We start from the raw sequence: 19,988 nt of genomic DNA, 5'->3' as shown, positions 1-19,988 counted from the left end.
TTTTGGCCCTTGGGTCCCATCCCTCTGTACCTAGAGGGATTCCTCGCACCCTCAGGTCCTCCTCCATCTTCTGCCACTTAGGCTCCGAAAGGCGGTATCCTCCTGGCCCCATAATATGATGGAACTTTTTCTTACTCGCATTATCCTTAATTTTTTTCGATATTTCCTTGAAATGCTCCGATTGCTTTTGCCTCACAAATTCTGGCCAATCATCTTTCAGTTTCTCATGTTGTCCATTGAAATCCGGAGTCTTGCCCTTGTTGACATAGTCACGGGTTAAATTTTTCTTGAAGTTCCGGAATGCTTCGCCCATCTTCTGAAGAGCGAACTCTTTAACTAGCCTCCTCCTCTCACGTCCACCCGGAACCTCGTTACCGAATTCATCGACTTTGTTGTATTCCGGAGGTAGAATGAAATGTTCCATAAGCTTTCTCCAACAATCCTTTTTCGTTCTCTTGTGGACAAAACTGAAACCAAGACGTGCCTTCTTTGGCTCCTTCCATTCCTGGACGGTGATCGGGACGTTGTCTCTAACAACGACTCCGCATTGGTTGATAAACTTTGAGGTGTGCTGTAGGGGCTTGCCGGTTTCACTGACAAACTCAATGGCATATGTTTCTCCTGTTTTCATCGCCTTGGATTTGCCACGCTTTGTCGTACTCGATCCGGCCGAGGGCTAAAAAAATGAAGAGAGTCGCGCACGTTAATACATATGTATTCACATTTCAGTAAGTTTGTATCACGAGAGGCACAATGTATATATATACCTCGCCGGAGGTGGTTGCTACTTGCAATTCGAGATCGTCGTTTGTTGACGGTTGACCTCCGTCGACAATGTCCGTTCCTTCACCTTCTTGATCATCTCCACCGTCAAGGTTCAGAAAAGAAGAGACTACATCCTCTTCTTGCTCATATTCTGAGCCCGGCACATAAGGAATCTCGTTGTTGATGATGCCCATTAAATAACGTTCAGCCTCCGGATCCCTAAGCGGCTCGGCTCTATCGTCCGCCATATGTCACTCCTGCATGTAGTAAAAATTCTTTAAGTATAAAGGAATTAAAAAATAAGATTAAGGGGACATAGAGGAGGAGGAATTAAAAAATAAGATTATTGAGCACTAATTTGCATAGAAGTTTTTGTTTAGCACTGCCAAGTATTTTGTTTTTCCTTTTCTTTTCTTTTTTCTTTTTCCTTTTCTTATTTTGTTTTTCCTTTTCTTCTTCCTTTTGTTTTTCCTTTTCTTCTTCCTTTTCTTCTTCCTTTTCTTATCTTGTTTTTCCTTTTCTTCTTCCTTTTCTTTTTTCCTTTTCTTATTTTGTTTTTCCTTTTCTTCTTCCTTTTCTTTTTCCTTTTCTTCTTCCTTTTCTTTTTCCTTTTCTTTTTCCTTTTCTTATTTTGTTTTTCCTTTTCTTCTTCCTTTTCTTATTTTGTTTTTCCTTTTCTTCTTCCTTTTCTTTTTCCTTTTCTTATTTTGTTTTTCCTTTTCTTCTTCCTTTTCTTTTTCCTTTTCTTATTTTCTTTTTCCTTTTCTTATTTTCTTTTTCCTTTTCTTCTTCCTTTTCTTTTTCCTTTTCTTATTTTCTTTTTCCTTTTCTTCTTCCTTTCCTTTTTCCTTTTCTTCTTCCTTTTGTTCTTCCTTTTCTTTGTTCGAGGAGGACGGCGGCGGGCGGGCGGCGGGAGGCAGGCGGCGGCAGGGGCAGGGGCAGCGGCGGGAGGCAGGCGGCGGCGGCGGCAGGGGCAGGGGCAGCGGCGGGCGTTGGCGACGGCGAGGAGGAGCGGGCGGCGACGGGGCAGGGCGCGGCAACGGCGACAGTGCAGGGCGTCGGAGCTCACTTGGGGCAGGGCGAGGTCGGGGAGGCGTTGACGATGGCGAGGTCGGGGAGGCGTTGGCGACGGCGAGGAGGAGCGGCCGGCGACGGGGCAGGGCGCGGTAACGGCGACAGCGACGAGGAGCAGCCTGGCGGCGTGGAAGCGTAGGGGCGTTGGCGTCGGGGGAGAATGTGGAAAAATCGTAAGTGCCACTTATATAGGAAAAGCATTAGTCCCGGTTGGGGAGACCAACCGCGACTAAAGGTACCCTTTAGTCCCGGTTGGGGACACCAACCGCGACTAAAGGATACCTTTAGTCGCGGTTGGTGTCCCCAACCGGGACTAAAGGTACTTTCGCGCCGCTTTCGTTCCCGCGCGGAAAGAGCCTTTAGTCGCGGTTCGTGTCATGAACCGCGACTAAAGGTCCTTTTTCATATAAAATAAAACTAATTCATTTTAAAATCTTAAAAATACAAATGATATATCAAATAAATCAGAAAAATAAAACTAATTCATTTTAAAATCTTAAAAATACAATTATATATCAAAAAAATCAGAAAAATAAAACTAATTCATTTTAAAATCTTAAAAATACAAATAATATATCAAAAAATCAGAAAAATAAAACTAATTCATTTTAAAATCTTGAAAATACAAATAATATATCAAAAAAATAGAAAAATAAAACTAATTCATTTTAAAATCTTAAAAATACAATTATATATCAAAAAAATCAGAAAAATAAAACTAATTCATTTTAAAATCTTAAAAATACAATTATATATCAAAAAAATCAGAAAAATAAAACTAATTCATTTTAAAATCTTAAAAATACAAATAATATATCAAAAAAATCAGAAAAATAAAACTAATTCATTTTAAAATCTTGAAAATACAAATAATATATCAAAAAAATCAGAAAAATAAAACTAATTCATTTTAAAATCTTAAAAATACAATTATATATCAAAAAAATCAGAAAAATAAAACTAATTCATTTTAAAATCTTAAAAATACAAATAACATGTCAAAAAAATCAGAAAAATAAAACTAATTCATTTTAAAATCTTAAAAATACAATTATATATCAAAAAAATCAGAAAAATAAAACTAATTCATTTTAAAATCTTAAAAATACAAATAATATATCAAAAAATCAGAAAAATAAAACTAATTCATTTTAAAATCTTAAAAATACAAATAATATATCAAAAAATTCAGTTCATCGATCCCTTGAAGGTTTGACAAAAGGTTTGATACATCATTCAGTTCATCGACCAGATACAAATCATCCGGATTCGCCATCGTACGTTTTAATTCACATGATCCATTCAACAAAGTTTGGTACAATAAATTATTACACATCAATTCTTCCCTTGTGTCCCTGCTTGCTTACGATTGTGCCGTATCCATGGAGCATCCTCATCATTTAACTTAATGCTTGGGTCAGTGTTCACTTTGAAGGGCGGAATTTCACCAAACATATTATAATCTTCTGACATGTCTTCTTGTCCTCCACTCCCACGATGTTTCTTTTCCCTGAAAGAACAATGTGGCGCTTTGGATCATCGCATGATGTACTGATCGTTTTCTTATCTTTCCGTTTCCTCGGTTTGCTACTCATGTCCTTCAAATAAAAAACCTGAGCGACATCTTTGGCAAGGACAAATGGTTTGTCAAAGTAACCAAGATTGTTGAAATCCACCATTGTCATTCCGTATTGCTCGTCCACCTTTACCCCACCTCCTGTTAGCTTGAACCATTTGCACCGGAACAAAGGGACCTTAAAGGAGGGTCCATAGTCAAGTTCCCATATCTCCTCTATGTAACCATAATATGTGACCTTTTGCCCATTCTCGGTTGCTGCATCAAAGCGGACACCACTGTTTTGGTTGGTGCTCTTTTTATCTTGGGCGATGGTGTAAAATGTATTCCCATTTATCTCATACCCTTGGAAAATCGTTATAGTCGAAGATGGTTTCTTGGCCAACATGTACAGTTGATCTCCAACATCATTGTCATTCATTAAATGTTTTCGCAACCAACTGCCGAAAGTCTCCATGTGGGCCTTTCTAATCCAGGATTCAGGCTTCCCCGGGTTGTCCGAGCGTAAAATATTCTTGTGTTGCTCGAAGAACGGAGCCACCAAGCTGGAATTTTGCAGAACTGTGTGGTGTGCTTCAGTCATAGAATGACCGTCCATACATATCGTTGATTTCCTTCCGATCGTGCCTTTTCCACTTAGTCTCCCCTCGTGCCGCGATTGAGGAATACCAATCGGCTTAAGGTCAGGAACATAGTCAATACAGAACTCAATTACCTCCTCATTTCCATGGCCCTTGACGATGCTTCCTTCCGGCCTAGCACGGTTACGAACATATTTCTTTAATACTCCCATGAACCTCTCAAAGTGGAACATATTGTGTAGAAATACAGGACCGAGAATGGAAATCTCTTCGACTAGGTGGAGCAGGAGGTGCGTCATAATATCGAAGAAGGATGGTGGGAACACCAACTCAAAACTGACAAGGCATTGGACCACATCGTTCTGTAACCGTGGTAGATCTTCTGGATTGATTACCTTCTGAGAGATTGCATTGAGGAATGCACATAGCTTCACAATGGCTACTCGAACATTTTTCGGTAGGAGCCCCCTCAAAGCAATCGGAAGCAATTGCGTCATAATCACGTGGTAGTCGTGAGACTTCAGGTTTTGGAACTTTTTCTCCGCCATGTTTATTATTCCCTTTATATTCGACGAGAAGCCAGACGGGACCTTCATACTGCTCAGGCATTCAAAAAAATGACCTTCTCTTCTTTGGTAAGAGCGTAGCTGGCACGACCTTGAAACCATTCCGGATGCCGGTCATCTGGGTCTTTCAAAAGTTGCTGGTCCTGCCGTGCTTCCTTTGTATCATTTGTCTTCCCATACACGCCCAAGAAGCTTAGCAGGTTCACGCAAATATTCTTCGTAACATGCATCACGTCGATTGCAGAGCGGACATCTAGGACTTTCCAATATTCTAGCTCCCAAAATATAGATTTCTTCTTCCACATGGGTGCGTGCCCGTCAACTCCCCGTGGAACTGATTGTCCGCCAGGACCCTTTCCAAAGATGACTTTCAAATCCTTGACCATATCAAATATCTCAGCACCAGTACGTTCCGCAGGTTTCGGCCGGTGATCTGCCTTGCCGTTGAAATGCTTGCCTTTCTTTCTTACGTTATGATTTCGGGGAAGAAATCGACGATGACCCAGGTACACGTTCTTCTTACAATTAACCAAACGTACACTTTCAGTCTCATGTAAGCAGTGCGTGCATGCATTGTATCCCTTATTTGTCTGTCCCGAAAGGTTACTGAGATCAGGCCAATCGTTGATGGTTACAAAAAGCAACGCTCGTAGGTCAAATTCCTCTCCTTTGTGCTCATCCCAGACACGTACACCAGGTCTGGCCCACAACTGTAAAAGTTCATCAACTAATGGCCTTAGGTACACATCGATGTCGTTCCCGGGTTGCTTTGGACCTTGGATGAGCACTGGCATCATAATGAACTTCCGCTTCATGCACAACCAAGGAGGAAGGTTGTAGATGCATAGAGTCACGGGCCAGGTGCTATGGCTGGAGCTCTGCTCGCCAAAAGGATTCATGCCATCAGTACTTAGACCAAATCTTATGTTGCTTGCGTCAGCTGCAAAATCTTTGAACACTCTGTCGATCTTTCTCCATTGCGTTCCATCAGCGGTGTGTCTCAACTCCCCGTCGGACTTACGGTCCTCTTTGTGCCATCGCAACGACTTGGCATGCTTTTTGTTCATGAACAGACGTTTCAACCGTGGTATTATAGGAGCATACCACATCACCTTGGCGGGAACCCTCTTCCTGGGTTTCTCGCCCTCAACATCGTCACCAGGGTCATCGCCTCTGATATTATAACGCAATGCAGTGCATACAGGGCATTCATTCAAATTCTCGTATTCACCGCGGTAGAGGATGCAGTCGTTAATGCATGCATGTATCTTCAGAACCTCTAAACCTAGAGGGCAGACAACCTTCTTTGCTTCGTACGTACTGGCGGGCAACTCGTTATTCTTCGGAAACATATTCTTCAACATTTTCAGCAAATTTTCAAATGATGAGTCACCTACACCTTCCTGTGCCTTCCATTTTAGCAAATCCAGTGTGCAGCCCAGCTTTTTCAGACTATTATCGCATCCTAGATACAACGACTTTTTGTGATCCTCTAACATGCGATCCAAATTCTCCCTATCCTTGTCAGTTTCGCAGCGTCTCCGTGCATCAGCAATGGTCCGACCAAGATCATCAGCGGGCTCATCATGTGCCTCTTCTTCACCTTCACCTAACCCTTCCCCACCTTCAGCATCATCCTCCATGAAAGTATCACCGAAATGATCATGATAGTTGTCATCGATATCATCCCCTTCTTCATCTTCTTCCATTCTAACCCCTCTTTCTCCATGCTTGGTCCAACAATTATAGCTTCGCATGAAACCGTGCCGAAGCAGGTGCATGTGAACGTCTCTTGAGGAGGAGTAACCCTTCTGATTCTTACAGACAGCACATGGACAGATAATAAAACCTTGCTGCTTGTTCGCATTTGCCACTACGAGGAAATCTTTCAAACCCGTAGTGAACTCGCCGGAGAGTCGGGGACCGTACATCCATTGCCGATTCATCTGCATTATTATTATATAAAGTATATAATTAACCATCATGCATTTGTTAAACTAACTAGCTAGAAATAATACAAATTAAACAATGAACTACACACATGCATATTTTATCAATGACACATGAAAGGTTCAAGTTGCTAACCGCGATCGCGGAGGAAAAATAAATGAGAAAGCTCAAGTGTGGCTCGGACACTTCATATCATGTTTGTTTCAGGCTCTCGGGCATTTCATCGAACACCTTGTGTGCATAGGAGGAACCAAAAGCAAACCCACCACCCCCTTCTGAATATTGTGAAGTGAGCTGAGTGAAGTGAAGTGAGCTGAGTCCTATATATAGGGATGAGCCTTTAGTCCCGGTTGGCCTGGCCAACCGCGACTAAAGGCCTTCGGGGACCTTTAGTCCCGGTTGGCCAGGCCAACCGGGACTAAAGCCCCTCCCGTCCGCCAGCTGTCGACCGAGCGCGCTGGGCCCAGATAGTTGGTCGCGGGTCTCCTCCCGAACCGCGACTAAAGACCCCTTTTGTCGCGGTTCGATTATTTTGGGGACTAATGGGGGCGTATGGAAGCCTCTTTTTCTAGTAGTGCGGGAGGACCGAGAGGAGCAATTACGGGAAGCGCAGGCCGACCAAACGTACATCCTCCAGCTCCTCGAGGAGCACCGGCAGGCGGAGGAGCAGCTCACCGCCGTCATGGCCATCGCGCCGGACATGAATGTGACGGAGCAGGTGGCCCTGCTCGATTCCTACCGCTTCGGCTGCAAGATCTGCCACGACCGCTGGTGGTACCGCCAGTATCAGGCGGAACTGCAAGCCGCCTACAAGGAGATGGACGAGGCGGCGGATGAGGTGAGGGGCAAGAGCAACGACGAGGAGGACATTGTCGGCTTCGCCATGGCCGCGCCCCGCCGCAACGACCACGAAGCTGACACGCCCGCGAGCGCCGCCAGCAGCGAGGAAGAATAATGCATGGTAGGTCACCGCCGCTCAGGTCCCAAGAAGGCCACCGCTCTTCACCTCCGCATGAAGCCAAGCTTAGCGGGCTGAAAATCGTCAGCCGATTAGCCGCTCAAGCTACGGTGGCGGAGGCTGCGGTGGCGGAGCTGGAGAGCCCCGAGGCGGAACTGGAGAAGGCAAAGGCAAGAGCCAGAGCTTCAGTTCTCGGGGCTCATGGCCGGACATGGGAACGGGCACCCATGATCATTTAGATTAGGTTTAGAATAAGGTTTAGTAAAAAATTATTCAAAATGTAATGAATTTCATATGGTTTATATGAAAATATGTCCAAAATATAATGAATCTCGTCCGGATCCGCAGTGTTTGCATGAATTTTGTCCGATTTAGTTGAACCGTGTTTGAACGGGCAGCGTTGGATGTCTGTCTCTCGCATCAGTCTCCGCGGACCGGTCCCCCTGTCTGTAGACGGGTGCCGGAGCAAATTTGCGGATCCGTGTTGGAGATGCCCTAATATAAAGTATGAAAGTTTATCTTATCGTGAATCTAATGATATAAGTTTGACACTCTACATGGAAACAAATTCTCCATAAATTTGATGAAAAATTGTGATGCTTGATTTTTCAAAAATAAAATAAAATATCCACTACAGTATGAACAGATGGTGTATTCATTTAGTGGTACAGGTATAGCACGGCCAACAGTGGCAGGACTACGGCTTGATTAAATCGTACTTTGCATGTGGGCTGCAGAGCCATTGCCAGTGTCGGTGTGCATGTCAATGGCATTGCACCGAAACTTCTTCAAAGGGTACCCTCGAACCTTGACAAACACCTTGCAGCCGGCGCCAAACCCGCTCCCTCGCCCACGCTCGCTTCCTGCCCAAAACGGTCAATGTCGCTTCAGAGCATCAGTGCTACATTCATGCCCGGCCAGAGCAGATACGGCATCTTATTGTTGCCGGCATTGAAACAACACGCCGGCTGAGAGAGCGCCGCCCGCGCCACTCTCCGGTGCAGGCACCTTCTCGCCTAGGACGGACTCTCGTCAGAGCAGAAGAAAGAGATGGCTACCATTGCGGCCAGCTGGCAAGCCGGCATGTAAACGGAAGCTGACGACATCCTAATGGAGGACGCGGCCGAGGACTAGCCGAAGCCACCCTCCTCGCCGGTGCATGCCGGCATGACTATCGGCGAGGCCCATGCCCACTATATGGACATGGTGCGGGAGGAGCGGGAGGAGCAATTATGGGAAGCGCAGGCCGACCAGGCGTATAACATCTAGCTCCTCTAGGAGCACTGGCATGGAGAGGAGCAGCTCGCCGCCGACATGGCCATCGTGCCGGACGCGGATCTGATGGAGCGGGTGGCGCTGCTCGAGTCCAGTCGCTCCGCCCGTGAGATCCGCCACGCCCGCTGGCGGTACCGCCAGTATCAGGCGGAACTGCAAGCCCCCTACAAGGAGATGGACGAGGCGGCGGATGAGGTGAGGGGCAAGAGCGACGACGAGGGGCATGTCCGCGGGTGCCGCCGGCAACGAGGAAGAGTAACGCATGGTAGGTCGCCGCGGCTCAGGTCCCGAGAAGGCGACCTTTCTTCCCCTCCGCCTGAAGCCAAGCTTGGTGGTTGAAAATCGTCGGTTGATTAGCCGCTCAAGTTGCGGCGGCGGAGGCTGCAGAGGCAGAGTTGGAGAGCACCGAGACGGAACTGGAGAAGTCAAGGCAAGAGCCGGAGCTTCAGTTCTCGGGGCTCATAGCCGGACATGAGAATGAGCACCCGCGATAATTTAGATTAGGTTTAGAATAGAGTTTAGTTAAAAATTATTCAAAATATAATGAATTTCGTCCGGTTTATATGAAATATGTCTGAAAAGTAATGAATCTCGTCGGAATCCGCAGTGTTTGCATGAATTTTGTCTGGTTTAGTTGAACCATATTTGAACGGGTAGCGTTGGATGTCCGCCTCTCGCATCCATCTTTGCGGACCGGCCACTTTTCCGCGGACGGGTTCCGGAGCAATTTTGTTGGTCAGCGTTGGAGATGCCCTTATATAGAATTGGAATGTTTATCTTATTGTGAATCTAATGATATAGTTTGACAGTCTACATGCAAATATTTTCTTTATAAATTTGATAAAACTTTGTGATGCCTGATTTTCCAAAAAAATTATATCCACTACAGTATGAAACAGATGGTGTATTCATTTAGTGGTACAGGTATAGCACGGCCAACAGTGGCAGGACTACGGCTTGATTAACTCGTACTTTGCACGTGGGCTGCGGAGCCAATGCCGGTGTCGGTGTGCATGTCAATGTCATTGCACGGAAACTTCTTCAAAGGGTACCTTCAAACCTTGACAAACACCTTGCAGCCGGCGTCGCACTTACTCGATGTTCCCCTAGCCAGGACAGCCAGGAGAACTAGGATCATCAGCAGCGTGCTAATCTTTATCATTTGGCACTAAACTTTTTAAGCAAAGCACTCCCATTTTCACATCTACTCCTGTGGAATGCTTTGCTTGGCGGCCGCAGCTGCAAAACAACACAACATGTAGGTGGGTACACGCAAACATGTCAATTTTTGCCATGTCATCGATTTGTTACAGTTTTTCGTAGTTGAGGGTTCGTGCTTGGAGATAAATGGGCCAAGTGCGAGAAATATCTGGTACTCCCATCTCTAGGGTGTTTCCGCTGCTCCAAACATTTTAAAATGTTCAAAAAATTCTGAAAAAAAATCCAGCACATTGACATAACATCAATGTATGTTGTTAAAAAAATTAAAATAAAAAATCGAAAGATTGCTCGAGATACAAAAATGACAAAATGGACATCAATGTGATAATGGGCCTAATCTAAAGCCCAACTTATGTTGTGTACTATTTAATGTGGAATTTGTCATTTATGTTTCTCAAGCTATGTTTCAATTTTTTTTATTTCAATTTTTTTACAACATACTTTAATGTTGCGTCAATGTGCTGGATTTTTTCAGAATTTTTCGAAGACTAGTAAGATGCCCGTGCTGCGCTACGGGGTCACAAAAGATCATGTGAAACATTGTTGTTTATTTAAATTATTTCCAAGATCCAATTCATTGCTATGTCCCGCAAAAAAAAAGTTCCAAGACATTGATCAAACGATGTTATACTGTTGATAGGTAGGCATCGAGCACAACCAAACATATGGTTTCGGACGCCTTTTTAGCAGAAGCCATTCTTTCTTGCAAAGAACCCATTTCTATACACTATTTCGAGCAAAAATCGATGGAATTCCACATCTCTTGCCATTTGATTCAAGATAATAACTTGTCTCCTTAGAGATTACATATACTGTTCGTCCAAGCCAAACCTTCTCTCCACCATCTTGACCTTGCAGGAAGACTTTTTGTTGTCCTTAGTCCTTACTCAATTTTCTCATTACTGACTGCAAATAGAAAATCTGACCACACATTTGGCAATCGGGACGATACTGCCAGCTTTTTCTCCGAATCCAAGAGAACTCAGCATTAAGAGAGGAAACACAAATAGAAACACATTATACATAATTTGCATACATATGAGAGTATATTAAAATTCAAAAGTGTTGCATGTACATGAATAATTGATTCCGCAATATAGAAAACATCGTAAATGCAAGTCATCTGAAGTTTATTCATACAATGTAAATATCTGACACATGACATGCAAGAACTGAGCTCCAACACAGATTCTAGTGTAGTAGTTAAACATTGCTATGGAACAACATCTGCACAAATATCGTATGATAAAATGTTTCTCAAGCTATGTTTCAATTTTTTTTATTTCAATTTTTTGACAACATACTTTAATGTTGCGTCAATGTGCTGGATTTTTTTAGAATTTTTCGAAGACTAGTAAGATGCCCGTGCTGCGCTACAGGGTCACAAAAGATCATGTGAAAAATTGTTGTTTATTTAAATTATTTCCAAGATCCAATTCATTGCTATGTCCCGCAAAAAAAAGTTCCTAGACATTGGTCAAACGATGTTATACTGTTGATAGGTAGGCATCGAGCACAACCAAACATATGGTTTCGGACGCCATTTTAGTAGAAGCCATTCTTTCTTGCAAAGAACCCATTTCTATACACTATTTCGAGCAAAAGTCGATGGAATTCCACATCTCTTGCCATTTGATTCAAGATAATAACTTGTCTCCTTAGAGATTACATATACTGTTCATCCAAGCCAAACCTTCTCTTCACCATCTTGACCTTGCAGGAAGACTTTTTGTTGTCCTTAGTCCTTACTCAGTTTTCTCATTACTGACTGCAAATAGAAAATCTGACCACACATTTGGCAATCGGGACGATACTGCCAGCTTTTTCTCCGAATCCAAGAGAACTCAGCATTAAGAGAGGAAACACAAATAGAAACACATTATACATAATTTGCATACATATGAGAGTATATTAAAATTCAAAAGTGTTGCATGTACATGAATAATTGATTCCGCAATATAGAAAACATCGTAAATGCAAGTCATCCGAAGTTTATTCATACAATGTAAATATCTGACACATGACATGCAAGAACTGAGCTCCAACACAGATTCTAGTGTAGTAGTTATACATTGCTATGGAACAACATCTGCACAAATATCGTATGATAAGATGTTTCTCAAGCTATGTTTCAATTTTTTTGACAACATACTTTAATGTTGCGTCAATGTGCCGGATTTTTTCAGAATTTTTCGAAGACTAGTAAAATGCCCGTGCTGCGCTACGGGGTCACAAAAGAACATGTGAAACATTGTTGTTTATTTAAATTATTTCCAAGATCCAATTCATTGCTATGTCCCGCAAAAAAAAAGTTCCTAGACATTGATCCAACGATGTTATACTGTTGATAGGTACGCATCGAGCACAACCAAACATATGGTTTCGGACGCCTTTTTAGTAGAAGCCATTCTTTCTTGCAAAGAACCCATTTCTATACACTATTTCGAGCAAAAGTCAATGGAATTCCACATCTCTTGCCATTTGATTCAAGATAATAACTTGTCTCCTTAGAGATTACATATACTGTTCGTCCAAGCCAAACCTTCTCTTCACCATCTTGACCTTGCAGGAAGACTTTTTGTTGTCCTTAGTCCTTACTCAATTTTCTCATTACTGACTGCAAATAGAAAATCCGACCACACATTTGGCAATCGGGACGATACTGCCAGCTTTTTCTCCGAATCCAAGGGAACTCAGCATTAAGAGAGGAAACACAAATAGAAACACATTATACATAATTTGCATACATATGAGAGTATATTAAAATTCAAAAGTGTTGCATGTACATGAATAATAGATTCCGCAATATAGAAAACATCATAAATGCAAGTCATCCGAAGTTTATTCATACAATGTAAATATCTGACACATGACATGCAAGAACTGAGCTCCAACACAGATTCTAGTGTAGTAGTTATACATTGCTATGGAACAACATCTGCACAAATATCGTATGATAAAATATTCAAACAGTTTAATTTGCTGGTGACAACCCCCACCCCCCCCCCCCCCCGCGTGTCCTTCTGATGTTCAGTGCCTTCATCTCTAACCATCCTCTTTCTTCTATGTTCCAATCCTGGGTTAGTGTAGCCATGCATACTACATAATACCGTATTAAAAGAAATCACATGTCCCTGAGAAGACAATTATTCAATATGGTGATATGAGTATCCCTCTTTCCTTCTCATGTGCTCCTGCCAAACACTCAAGCATATCAAGCATTATAACTGTGTAAATATTAATGAAGAAACAAAACATGTTGTGATCTGTGAGAAAAAAAATTGGTGCTCGTAATTCTTAAAACACTTCCATGGGCACCACTTTTTCTAGCACAAATCACTAAATATGGCATTTCTTCAGGAAAGAATGTATTTTGTTAGAAGATGCAAATATGTTTGTTGCAAAAAGTTCAGACTTTTCTATTCTTTTTTTTGTTTCACACCGTTCATCATAGAGCTGTTTTGGTTCCATATTGAATATTTTACTTTATTGTCAGCACTCACATTTCGCTCAAAATCTCTCTGCTCTCTCTCTCTATCACCCAAGGTGGAAGAAGAACAGAGGAAGAACACTAAATGTTTGTGCAGCGCCCTGAATGCTGCTTTTCTGTGTCACTTTTATTATCTCTAACAGAAAACAAACATGCCGCAGGTCTTGCCCTCTTACCGGATCGTGCCATCCCACGACTGAGAACAAGTCCTTACAGGCCTACAAACGCACCTCGGGATCGTACAGCCCACGTCCTCAGGCGTCGCTAACAGTTTAACTGAAACTTCTGAAACTACTGAAGAAAACTGCTAACTGAAACTACTGACGAAAGCTGCAGTTAGAAAAAACGCTGCCAAACTACTAATCAAGCCACACTGGTTTATTTGCTAACATTTATATCACTTAATCTTAAGAAAAACAAAGAATAAGCTAGTCTAGGGGGAAAATCCAGTTTGTGAGGTAAACTTTGCATGACGGTTCTAACCAAAAGCTAAGAATCAAATAATTGATGTATTCCTTTTCTTTTGAGAAGGCAAGTTATGATTAGATTTCATGAGACACCTCAAAATTATCATTCAGCTTCTCAAAAGGAGCATCTGATGTGGCCCCGACCAAACAATACTAAAGTTTTTCAAAACTAATTAAAAATAACATGACATATACCTTGTTCAAAAAGCATATTCTAAAAATTATGCAGGTTCACGTAGGTATATGAGTCTGAAGTCATATATTGTCTTAGGAAAAAAATACACAGTTTCCCATGGGATTCTGATAATACCGACGTTACAGAATATCAAAATGTACTTGCGGAGAATTAAAACTAACATATGAACTCATAGGGGTTTAGGGTAACACACGATGAGAAAGAAGGCACATGTTGAAGTCGTGAAAAATCTATGTACAAGCAACACAACAGTCATTATCGGGCATCTCTCTCATACCACATATTAGAAGGATATTCTAATGCTGCATACCTTTTTTCAATTAGCATTTCCAAATTGAAATCTTCTCCTAGTGGATGCAACGAAGACAATACTGCATGCTGTTCTTGCTCCATTAATCTCATACAACTACACAAGTGTATATATGCTGTTTGGTAAAAAAGGATTACTCAGATTCCGTTCAATACACAATAATTAATATACAGGGAAGTAAAATTACTTGATACAACAAAGTGGAAAAGCTTATCTTTCTTCCTTGTAAGTAGCTCTTGAGATCTTCTCCACTTAAGAAGACATTTAGCAATGCTTGATAACACTGCTCCATTTTCCTTGAGCAATAAATCTGACACAGATCACAATGGGAAAAAAATCTGAATATTGAATACAAAATCTAGTAACAACCCAAGGGGATGGTTCTCAGTAATTTCCCCAAGGATAAACCTGCAGTTCTCGAGGTACTTCGCAGATCCACAACCAATTAGTTTTTAAACATATTTAGGAGAGGCAATGGTTTCAATCACACATCTCTGCTCCAAAACAATGACAAACTTCTTTGGGTCTGACAGAGAAACACAAAACTTATGGAGGGATGAACGTGGTTGGGATTTGGGAACAAACACAGTGGCTTGAGGTAGTTGGCACCGGCACTGCCGGGAACGAGTAGTTTGCCACCAGCCGAAATCCTTCGACGAGTAGCAGTAGGTGGCGGCGCAGCCGGCGGCGTACTTCCGGAGGTCGACGTCGGAGGATACGAGGAGCGGGCGGAAGAGATGTCGATGAGGAGGATGAGGTGGTGCCGGTGGGTTGTGGGGCTACTGCAACAAGAAAGGGAGGAAGCAAGAGAGGCGTCAGGGCACGGACGGCGGAGGCGGCGCACTTGCGGGCATTGGAACCGCAGGAGATGGGGGAGGGGGTGTAGGGGATGACGCGGAAGAGGGCATCGTGGTGGAGATGCTGGGCGGTTGTGCTGCGACACAAGAGGAGGACGAGTCGGCGGACGGGCGGCGTCGGCGGCGTATGTGCTTGCCGAGGTCGGCACCGGAGGAGACGGGCAAAAGGGGGCGGAGGAGATGGCGGGGAGGACGGGATTTTGCGGTGGTGGTGAGAGCTGGGGCTAATGAGAGCAGGCGTGAGAGGCTTGGGGGTGGACGGCGCCGACAACGGCCATCGAGCGAGATCGATTCCAGTGACATCTAGCTAGATCGGTGGTTCTTCCAGTGCCTTCTTTTTCAGATGGATTTTGATGAGTTGGGGGCGACAGTGCTGAACGGGAGAGATGGGACTTGGAGGGGCTATCTGCAAATGTGACGTGAAGTGGGTGTCTTTGTGTAAAATTGCACAGATTGCTTTGTGTTGTGCGTCAGATGCAGATCCGACGATCCCAAATATAAGATGGCAGGCACACAATCATTACCAACTCAGATTTTTATATGAGTAAAGATTTAAAAATGTGCTACCGAGTTTTGAAGCACGAGGAACATCCTAGGGGTAGGAGTACCAGATATTTCCCCGGGTGAGCTGGCGCTGCCATGGCAGGTACTCCTAGCCTAGGCATGAATGGCCCTCCTCTTCACGTGCTCGTGCCGACGGGACAGCGAGGGATGGATCTGCGTCACCGAATCGCTGTAGCATCTTCAATCTTTGGGAAAGAGGGATAGACGGATGAACAGTGTCACATTTTTATTCAAGCATGCTACATGACCGACACTGTGAGCGCGTATCTCAGTGTTTTTTTTTCGCGCGTGAACGGTGATATTGCTCAAGTCGTAACCAAAGAGAGATCTACCTTAGTAGTACTAGTATATTTGCATCTCCATGTTAGCTAACTAGCGACCGAGAAGCTAGACGAGATCACGTCACGAGATGCGTATCCTGGTATATAACGTGCGTGATGCATGCTGCATGCATATTCGCGAGATGATTTGCTGGCTAACCATTCAATAATGGAGTCCTAGCATGTTCCATACCCGCCAAGATGAGATCGGTACCATGCATGCATGCTTAAACATCATGGCCCTGACTTGCGTAAATAATGATCCACTAATTATCCCGACTCGCGCCGAGAAGGATCCATTCACCATTTGAACTGGACTGTACAACAATATATATCGACACAAATAAACTGATTTTTATTTAATTGAGCAGAGACGCATACACTGATACATATGTATGTGTTTATTCACGGAGCAATGACAACAGCTTTTTCTGGAGAGAGAAAAAAGCATAACGACGACGATGACAACTACAATTGTTGTTGGGCGTGGACCGCGGGCACGTACAGCCACCACTGCTCTGCTCAACCCATGCGAGCTTTTATTTTCGGTCCAACATCTTATGTCCTGAGCATGTGCGATCAGTGCTTCTTGCAGGGCTTGCAGGGCGTGCCGTCGTCGGCGCGAGCATCGGCGCATCGGAACGTCTTCTTAGGGCTCGTCTGCACGACGCGGCAGTTCACGCAGCCGTCCCGGCACTTGGGGCCGGCGTCATCGCAGACCACGGCCCCCGAGAAGAACCTGCAGTTGTCGCAGCACTTGGGGAACTCGGCTGCACGCACGCATGGAATCAGATCAGTTAATCGCCTTGTTAACTGGATTGGCATCAGTTAACTATCACTTGTGTGTGTAAGCTAAAGATTACAATGAAATCAGAATACGGCAATCAGCAACCATACCGTTCGCCTGTGAGAGGATTCCCATGACCAGGACGGCCTGAAGGATCAGGATGACCAGGAGTGTGCTACTCTTCATCGTTGCTCCTAAGCTTCTCTGGGAAGCTCTGCACTGTCCCGCGTCTGCTCGTGGAATGATGGTTTTTGCTGTGGTTGTGCCTGGCCAAAGCTACAAGCAACTCTATATATAGATGTCCGTTCTTGAAGCATATACGGATTTGCTGCGTCAGCTATGAATTGTTTTTTGTTATCGTGGTTTGGGATAAACTTGTTTAACTCCTTGCTAGCTTGGACTGGTTTCCTTTTTCTTTAAAGGCGGCTTAGACGTGTTAGGCACATCTCCATCTTACATGTCCAGCGCATCAGCACACTTATTTCCTCATGATCAGTCGGTTATGTATGAAAAGAACGCTTTCTATTCAAGCCGGAGCGGTGGATCGATACAATCGTCAAATGTTGTATGTGCACGTCACTTCAGTGTACCTAGCCAAGCCCTCCATTTCGAAATACAAGATGTGTTTAACTTTTCAGTCTCCAATACACGTCTTTGACTACAAATTTTACTTACAAATTAATTTAAATTTTAGTAAAAATTTAGGACACAAGAATATTTTGCAAGTTTGTGAATGTTTGTTCGACATCAGAGAGGAGATTGGAGCCGTGTCTGGACTTGATGACTACGTCGTCGACATAGGCCTCCACGTTGACGCCAATCTGGTCGTGGAGGTATTTCTGGATCATTCGCTGATATGTCACCCCGGCATTCTTGAGCCCAAATGACATGATGATGCTAGCAAAAGGGCCCAAAAGGTGTGATGAGGGAGGTCTTCTCCTGGTCGGACTCCTTCATGCGTATTTGATGGTAGCCAGAGTAAGCATCCAAGAAGCACATGCGTTCACATTCCACGGTTGAATCTATAACTTAGTCAATGTGAGGCGGAGGGAATAAGTCCTTTGGGCATACTTTGTTGCGGCCACTTCAGTCAACACACATGCGACATAACATGTTCTTTTTGCGCACCATGAATGGATTGGCCAGTCACTCCAGGTGCGCGACTTCCCCGATGAACCCGACGGTTAGGAGTCGGGCGATCTCCTCACCAATGGCCCGTCGTTTCTCTATGGCGGAGCGACAGAGGGCTTGTTTGACTCGCTTGGCGTCCTTCCGCACGTCGAGGTTGTGTTGTGCAATCTTTACGGGAACCCCGGGCATGTCCGCGGGCCTCCAGGAGAAGATGTCTCAGTTGCTTCAGAGGAATTACAGGAGCTTGGACTCCTATTCTTCTGGTAGGTCTACTCCAATGATTATCTTTTTTTCCGGTCTTCTCACTGGACATGGAATTTTTTGGTTTCCTTCGCTAGATGAAAGCTGAACCCGGCTGGGGCTTGGCTGGTAATATTATTGTAGATGGGTCGACGGACTTCTTGATGCGCTCAAGCTCCGTGAAAACCAGTGCTGCCTCGACGAGCTCCACGTTCGTGGCTTCTGCTTCAAGAGCTCTCTCGGGGCTGCCGTGGATTGTTATTGTGCCACTCAGACCTGGCATCTTGAGCTGGAGGTATGCATAGGAGGGTAGCGCCATAAATCTGATGTAGGTCGGGCTGCCTAGGATGGCACTGTAGCTGGTTTGAAATGGCGTGATGTCAGCCATCAAGATGGGCGCCAAGACGAGGTTCAAACCAATGCGCGGCCCAAGAGGAAGCCTCGCGCGCCCGCTCGGCTAGTTGGGTCTGAATGGGCCTAGGCGATGTGCTCATATACCCCGGACGACAGCAAGGATAGGTGGTGGCTGGCAAACGGCTAGTTTGTAATCCTGTAGATGGCGTGAGCCAGTAGTTCTTCCTCCTCTCCCTCTCGATCCCCTTCCTCTGTAAGCACAATTCCGTCATGGTGAATGAAATTCGAGACTGAGACCTCACAATCTGGTATCAGAGCCGTTCCTCCCCACCATCCTGGATCTCCCCGTCCACCGGCGTCAGACCAGGCTCACCGACCGCCGCCGCGCTGAAGCCATGGATTTTTTTCCCCAAAGACCAAGACGATCTACGAGCCGCTGAGGGCGGATTTCGACACCGCCTTCTCCAAGAGTTCGGAGGAGCGCAACCAGGAGATGGTCTCGGCCCTCGCCAAGCTCGACTTCAAGCTGCATCAGCTCCCCGGCCGGATCGACGACGTCAAGTTGTCCATCGGCGCCGACCTCGACGAGCTCCGCGGCGAGATTGGAGTGGACCGCGTCAACGTGCCCTGCCCGACCGCGCCGTCTTCGCCACGCGAGCCGCCTGCATCCACCAAGAGCACGTCGCTCCACGGCGGATCAGGACACTACTGGAATCAGCTTCTTTGCCGTCTCCCATGGTAGACGGCAAAGGCATAGATCCCGGACGGCAAACTTCTCTGCCGTCTGCTAGCAGACGGCAAACTGTCCGTCTGAACAGGTGCCAGCAAAGGCCTTCTTTGCCATCCGCTTCTTAGAAACGGACGGCAAAGGATTGTGCCGTCCGCCATCTGAGGCCAGCAGACGGCAAAGACAACGGACATCAGTAGGGTGGGGGTCAGAGCCGTTAGGCGGTTAACGGCGCTCGTTGTCGTCCGCCAGCGGATGACACAGAGTCAAAGTTCTTTGCCGTCCCCTGACAGATGGCAAAGAGCTCAGTTAGGCTAGCACTGGGAAGCTGCCACGTGACCAGCTATGCCGTCTGCCAGCAGACGGCAAATATTCAAAGGTCTTTGCTGTCTGCCAGCAGACGGCAAACTGACCAAATAGGCAGCTAGTGTTCCTAGTTTCTACAGGTACCTGCCACGTGTCCTCTTTGCCGTCTGCTAGCCGACGGCAAAGCTCTTTGCCGTCCGCTAGCAGACGGCAAAGAGGCTATATATCCCCTGTTTTTATTTATATACACTTAATTTCACTGGAATTCACACA

General features: G+C 44.9%; 1 protein-coding gene across 1 annotated transcript; it reads right to left on the bottom strand.

Annotated features, from left to right (window-relative positions):
- Window positions 1–16,502: 16,502 nt before the first annotated feature.
- Window positions 16,503–17,307, bottom strand: LOC543196 (uncharacterized). The gene is made up of 2 exons (XM_044587942.1): window positions 17,068–17,307; window positions 16,503–16,940 (listed from the first exon to the last, which is right to left on the bottom strand). Exons 1-2 carry the CDS (start codon window positions 17,141–17,143, stop codon window positions 16,750–16,752), a joined length of 267 nt encoding a protein of 88 aa, XP_044443877.1. The 5' UTR covers window positions 17,144–17,307; the 3' UTR covers window positions 16,503–16,749.
- Window positions 17,308–19,988: the final 2,681 nt, after the last annotated feature.

Source organism: Triticum aestivum, chromosome 1D, assembly GCF_018294505.1.
Source record: "Triticum aestivum cultivar Chinese Spring chromosome 1D, IWGSC CS RefSeq v2.1, whole genome shotgun sequence".
Lineage (NCBI taxonomy): Eukaryota > Viridiplantae > Streptophyta > Magnoliopsida > Poales > Poaceae > Triticum > Triticum aestivum.
Note: the sequence above shows the minus strand (reverse complement) of the source record. Positions and strands in the feature narration are given on the sequence as shown.